The following is a 6,557-nucleotide window of genomic DNA, read 5'->3' as shown; positions in this document are numbered from 1 at the left end:
CGGCTAAAATGATTTCAATTTTTCAACCCATCTAGACATTTCCTTGCTGGGATGTCATGGCGTGAAATTGCTCATAACATGTTACCATCTGATTGTACCTTCTCATATAGATTTAACAACAACTATGCAATGTATGGGCCTAGTAGATTCAATATTGAATGCTTAGGTAGGCCCTTGTGCTGCCAAAGATGTTGGTAAATCTACAGCTGACCATACACTATACAGCCTGATTGCACAATCTCATTTAGGTCTACCAGCAATGTAAAGTAAAAAAAAAAAAACTTTGTTGTAGGACTGACCTACACAATTTGGATTCAATCAGGCAGGCCCTCCAACTACATAGTTGATGGTAGATCTAAAGGAGATGCAATCAGATTGTATAGTGTATCGCCAGCCTAATAAATACAAAGTGAAAATCACATATTTTATGTAAAGTTTAAGAAGAGTGTACAGTCAGATTGTAACGTTTATCGTCATCCTAAAACAGGATTATACTGACATTGTACAATTAGATTGTAATATGTATGGTCAGGTTCAAAGTATGGTGAAAAACAATTGCTATGTGCTAGATTGACATATCAAAAAAATCTGATTGCTACAGGACAGTATAGTACAGTAACTACGTAATTGCACAGTCTCTCCCTAATGCTGGCCATGCGAATAACAATCAATGATCATAGATTTGATACAAAAAGGAGAAATCATTTATTTGACACAAATGATTTCTGAAAGAAACAATGATTTCATTCAGAGGATCAATATATAGAACACGTGTATTGTATGTGTATGGGCAGCTGAAAGATGTCCATGGGCATGAGAGGGCAGTCAGAGGACCTGCCTGCCAAGCAATCACACTTCAGAGTGGGCGCTCTAAAAAACATGCACTGTTGTACCAGCTGAGCGTGAATTGTATGCCAAGAAATTCTAACCCAGCTGCTCTGCAGTGTCTTCAGAATTTCTAATTTGCCCACTTTTTAATATCTAATTGTCCCGTGACCCCAATGAAATCACAAAGATCATACAATGAGTATCTCATGTCTATTGGGCATGTTAACACTTAATAATGCTCAATACTTCACATTTTAGGGGTATGTTTATAAAAGCTGGGCAAATGCATGCACATTTACTGCACTTTCGCAGGCAACATTATTCACTATTTGTACAGCTGGCCAGGGAACATTGCAATTGGGATGATTGGATTTGCCAGCTTGGAGTGGTAAGTGTTCATATCTTCTTAGAGAAAGTATTACTCACAACTATAGAAATGTGCTGAAGTTGGCATGTGAAGTAAACCTGCGATAAGAGACATATGTAGGCTGCAGCTGCTGAACTCTTCTTTTGAAAATACTATTATTACAGGTTCTTATATACCGCTGTCAATTTGCACAGTGCTTTACACATATATTGTGCATTTACATTGGTCCCAGACCTCAAGGAGCTTACAATCTAAGGTCCTTAACTCACATTCATACATCTACTAGGGCCAAATTAGACAGGAGCCAATTAACCTACCAACATGTCTTTGGAGTGTGGGAGGAAACTGGAATACCTGGAGGAAACCAACGCAGGCGCAGGAGGAACATGCAAACTCCAGGCTGGTAGTGTCATGGCTGGGATTCAAACCGACAACCCTACTAATTGTCTATCTGCCATGCTTATCCTCTGGGTTTATAGCCTAAGTCCAGGATTTACATAAAAAAACACTCATGCAATGAGGCCCCCTCCACTGCAAGAGTTAAAAGCTCATTAAAAGATAAGTATATCCAAAGCCTTTTTGGCCATACTTCTTCTGTGGATCATAGGAGTGCACTACTTTAGCTATTCTGTGACCCAGAATCAGCTTATAGTGGGCTATTGCTCCTTATCAACGGACAGCACAGAGTCTTTCCAGGCTCTGGAAGGATCCCAACAATATTGTCGATATCCACCCAGCTGCCTGCTTGACCTTTTTCATCATGTGGCTGAGAGACAAAACTAACCGCGCCTGCCCCCTCCGCAGCCCTGCGCTCTAGTGCAGTTTGATCTGGAGTGCAGAGCAGATCGGGAACTGAGTGATCAGCGGTCATGTGATCGCTCAGTTCTCAGCCGGCATGGAACAGTTACAGCATCACACAGATGCTGCAGCATAGTGGTGAGCAGTGGTGTCGCTAGCGGGTGGCTCCTGGGGCTATAGCCCCGAGTCTCTTACCTAGGGTTGGCTCTGGGCTCCATCTGGTCAGCTGGTGCTGGGGGAGGAACATGACTAGTTAATGTTATCAGGCACATGTTCTTATCTATATTCAGCAGTTCCGACAATTTAATCATTGTCCCGACGTCCACATCTGTACCAATCTGCCGGGCAATGTAATTGTCAGAAACCGCAGTCCTCCCCCTGATGTAATGGGGGGCTCTCTGGTGACCCTGATGTGTTGAGGGGGGCTGTGATTTAAGTGGGGATCCACACTCAGATATGTAACAATATTTTATATATGATATTATTATATATATATATATATACATGTGTATGCCCGCCCAAGCGTATGACTTCCTTTACCTCTCTGCTATGGGCTCTAGCCCCAGATCTTTTGTAGACCTAGCAACGCCCCTGGTGGTGAGTAAGAAGGTTTGTGTTTTAATTTTAACGTAACACATTAAAAGCGTGCTAAAAATGCAACACGTTTAAAGAAAAAAACACATATCGTGATTTCTAATGCATAGGTGTCAACATGCCCTGACACCCTATTTCTCACCCTCTATACGTAATGAGCATTTCATTCTTACAAGGGTAATTTTCTTGTAATTCTTGGAGTTGGGCTTTAATACTTTCTGAGTCACTGACCTGGAGCAAGCATGTCGAACTTCAATTTAGACTTTACTGCTCTCTAATATAGAAGCAAGAAAATTAAAAACTAGTAAAAGAGTCCTAAGTGCAAGCACTCAAGTGTGAGTACACCGTTACCAATAAGGAATAAAACTACATACATAATCCCTTACCCACCACAACACATAACTTGAAACAATACAAAAACATGAAAATAATGTATTTGAAACCTTTTGTATATATCTGGTTAAGCACCTACTGCTGCAGACACCCTATGTGTTCCCACATATAACGAGTTCCACAGTGTCGCAACAATATTATATTAAATATAATATTAATAATATTAAAATTTAAACCAACAATCTCTCTAAATGTATATACAACTATTAAACATATATTTCTTATATCCAAAATATTCGGGAAAAAATGTTAAGCAGTTATAATAGTCCACAATCATGTGCATCCAAAAAATACAAAGTCTCTCAATTATAACAATGCTTGTCCATTTTTTTTTTTTTCATAAATAAAAATACCAATGAAAATGTATTGTTATTATTGAGAGACTTTTTATTTTTATTTTATGGATGCACATGATTGTGGACTATCATCACTGCGTAACATTTTTTCACACATATTTTGGATATAAGAAATACTGTGTATGTTTAATTGGTACATATACATTTAGAGAGATTGTTGGTTTCAATTAAAATATTATATTGGCTGGCACTGTGGAATATTGAATTATTTAAAAGCAAGAAATGAATCTCATTAGAACTAGTAAATGTCAGCGAACAATTACTGCGAATGTGCTTTATAAATCAGATGGTTGTCGATGAATGTCTGCAATTGCACCATTCAAACTTTTAGAACTAGATGTCTAAGTCTGTAAAATAAATATCACCTATCATATGTATTACAAAATTTGTATTTGCATGTTTTATTTTTTGTCTAGAGCAAGAGAATGGGTCTACAAAATAATATCTGAGTGTCCTAGCTGGTGGGAATAAGTAGTAAATGGTGCAGTACATATTTTCTAGGGGAGACAGCAGGGGATGCAGAGGGGAGGGAAGATGAAGACAGTGAGCCTAGGGAATAGGTGGGGAGGAGCTGAAATAACATGGATAGACTCCTGATTGATGTCAGTGGGTGGTCTTTTGCCTTTAATTTGTCTTTCTGGGGGTGGGGAGTTCGGGGGATTCTTTAAAGAACTTGAGTGAAGGCTGTTTTCATATCTCAGGTCAGAGCACAGACACACTACAGAGCCTGGAATCTACTGCTTGCACAAGTTCACAATCCTCATCTGCCTCTCAGCTTTCAGCAATGACCAACTATGGGGATGAGCTAAATAATGAAACAGACTATTTTGACTATGAAAATGGAACTGAAGATTGTATGGAAAAAGACTGGGACCTGTCATCCTCCTTGCTACCTGTATTTTACATGCTCGTCTTTGTCTTGGGACTGTCTGGAAATGGTGTAGTCATCTTCACAGTATGGAAAGCAAAGCCCAAGAGGAGATCTGCAGACACCTATATAGGTAACCTTGCCATTGCTGACCTGGCTTTTGTTGTTACCTTACCCTTATGGGCTACCTACACCGCTCTTGGCTTTCACTGGCCCTTTGGTTCTGCTCTTTGCAAGATCAGTAGCTACCTGGTACTGCTGAATATGTTTGCCAGTGTTTTCTGCCTCACCTGTCTGAGTTTTGACAGATACCTGGCCATTGTTCACTCGCTCTCTAGCGCCAACCTGCGCTCCCGTTCAACAACAATGCTGTCTCTGGGAATTATATGGTTCTTCTCAGGGTTCCTGGCACTACCCAGTCTGATTCTACGCGAAACCCGTCCTGATGGCAATAAGACTGTCTGTGACCTGGACTTCACCGGCATCTCCGAAAAGGAGAATGAGAATTACTGGATTGGAGGACTCAGCCTCCTCACCACCGTGCCAGGTTTTCTGCTTCCGCTACTCCTCATGACCACATTCTACTGCTTCATTGGCTGCAAGGTAACCATCCACTTCCAGAATCTCAAGAAAGAAGAGCAAAAGAAGAGAAGGCTTCTAAAGATAATCATCACGCTCGTTGTTGTGTTTGCCATTTGTTGGTTGCCATTTCATATTATCAAAACCATCCACACCCTGGGGCTCATAGGTGTTCTAGACCTCTCCTGCTCGCAGTTTAACCTGATCCTCAGCCTGCATCCTTATGCCACATGTCTGGCATACATCAACAGCTGCCTCAACCCGTTCCTCTATGCATTCTTCGACCTTCGGTTCCGCTCGCAGTGTTTTTTTTTTTTTGGACTTAGCAAAACCTTCCATGGACAAATTAGTAACACCTCCTCCAGCCTGAGTGCCCAGACACAAAAATCTGAATTACACTCTTTGGCAACTAAAGTGTAATTAAAGAATAGAGAGGATGGACATGAACAGTAAGGACAATGTACTTAGGAGACTTTGGAGGCTAATTAAACTTATCTCTATGCTGGTAGAGCATCTGCTGATAAAGGAACAAGTCTGCTGGACTTTACTCTGGAGACTGGAACATCCTATTGATGCCTCCTTTTGCTTGCACTGGAAAAAAAAAGACTGAAAGCACTGTCTGTAGGACATCAAAGTCTTGTTCTGTCTCTCTCTGTGGTACAGGAGAGCTGGAAGGATGGGACAAGATATGCCGTTAAGTTTCACATTCATTTTTCACATAACTTCTATAATGATAATAGCCAGAAAATACAGTATTATACTGATTCATTTTTAGTACTTTGCGCATTACTTTAGAGACTTTAATTCTGTGTATATTTGGCTTTTTGAAGCACTTGTATAATGTTATAGAGCTTATATCTAACATACTCATAATGGATATTGTGGGATTTTAAAACTAAAAGGACAAATGCTATAAATTGTTTTAGTCTACGTTATTTTTCAGTGTTGAATCCATTCTGTTGCAGACAGATGTTAAAGCTGTCGGCACTGAAGAGGTTAAATATCAGCTGCATTTTTTTTGTTAACCTCTTAGTTGACAAAAAAGGCAAGCATCTCCTTGCAGGGCAATGTATTGCTGGTCTCTATGTTAAGTGCCTTTGACTCTGTAGAGCTGTTGGCCAATCTCTGACTCTCCAGCTGCTGTAGAACTACAAGGAACAGCTTGGCCAGCACGGTCATGACCGGAATTTGTGTTTCCCTAGCAGCTGTAGAGCTGTAAGTTATCCAACATTAGAATATGTAAATATGTATATAAATAAATGAATGATCATAACATATCCCCTCGGAGAGGGGCTTCGTTGACAAGGGTTGGTATACTTTTGTAATATGATGCAATAAAATTCTTGTACTTACTAAAATATGTTGTTGTGTGTTTAATTAATTAAACCATAAAAAGGTCAAATGATATGACTTGTATCACCAATAGTACCTTACCTCTTTCAATAAATACTGATTTGAATAATTAAACCATGAAGAGGAAATGAGATGCAAAACTATATAAGCTAACTGGCCTCTGTAACAAGCATAATAAAACTGAATTTGGTACAAACTAAACTAGGGTTTTATATTCCAAGTTTGTATTCACCTGGGACTTTAAATGAAGCACATGACATCAAAGTAGTAAATATCAATACACATGATTACAAAGTTATTAGCGTTTTATATTAATTATTAAATTAATTTAAACTTTTGATAACAGTGTCTCTTAAAAGGCTGTGATATGTGCCACAAATAAAACGTGGTATGTTTATTAGGCATAGTTGATGCAGATGTT

General features: G+C 39.4%; 1 protein-coding gene across 1 annotated transcript; it reads left to right on the top strand.

Annotated features, from left to right (window-relative positions):
• The first annotated feature begins 3,984 nt into the window (after positions 1-3,984).
• LOC141144972 (apelin receptor-like) lies at positions 3,985-6,141 on the top strand. The gene has a single exon (XM_073631146.1). The coding sequence runs from the start codon at positions 4,121-4,123 to the stop codon at positions 5,201-5,203; it is 1,083 nt and encodes a 360-aa protein (XP_073487247.1). The 5' UTR covers positions 3,985-4,120; the 3' UTR covers positions 5,204-6,141.
• Positions 6,142-6,557: the final 416 nt, after the last annotated feature.

Source organism: Aquarana catesbeiana, linkage group LG01 (genome assembly GCF_042186555.1).
Source record: "Aquarana catesbeiana isolate 2022-GZ linkage group LG01, ASM4218655v1, whole genome shotgun sequence".
Taxonomy (NCBI): Eukaryota; Metazoa; Chordata; class Amphibia; order Anura; family Ranidae; genus Aquarana; species Aquarana catesbeiana.
The sequence above is the reverse complement of the archived record's forward strand: the minus strand, read 5'-3'. Positions and strand labels throughout refer to the sequence as shown.

What these genes read in the sequence shown, in the direction of transcription:
- LOC141144972 (XM_073631146.1), top strand. Translation starts at nt 4,121, where the DNA reads ATGACCAACTATGGGGATGAGCTAAATAATGAAACAGACTATTTTGAC.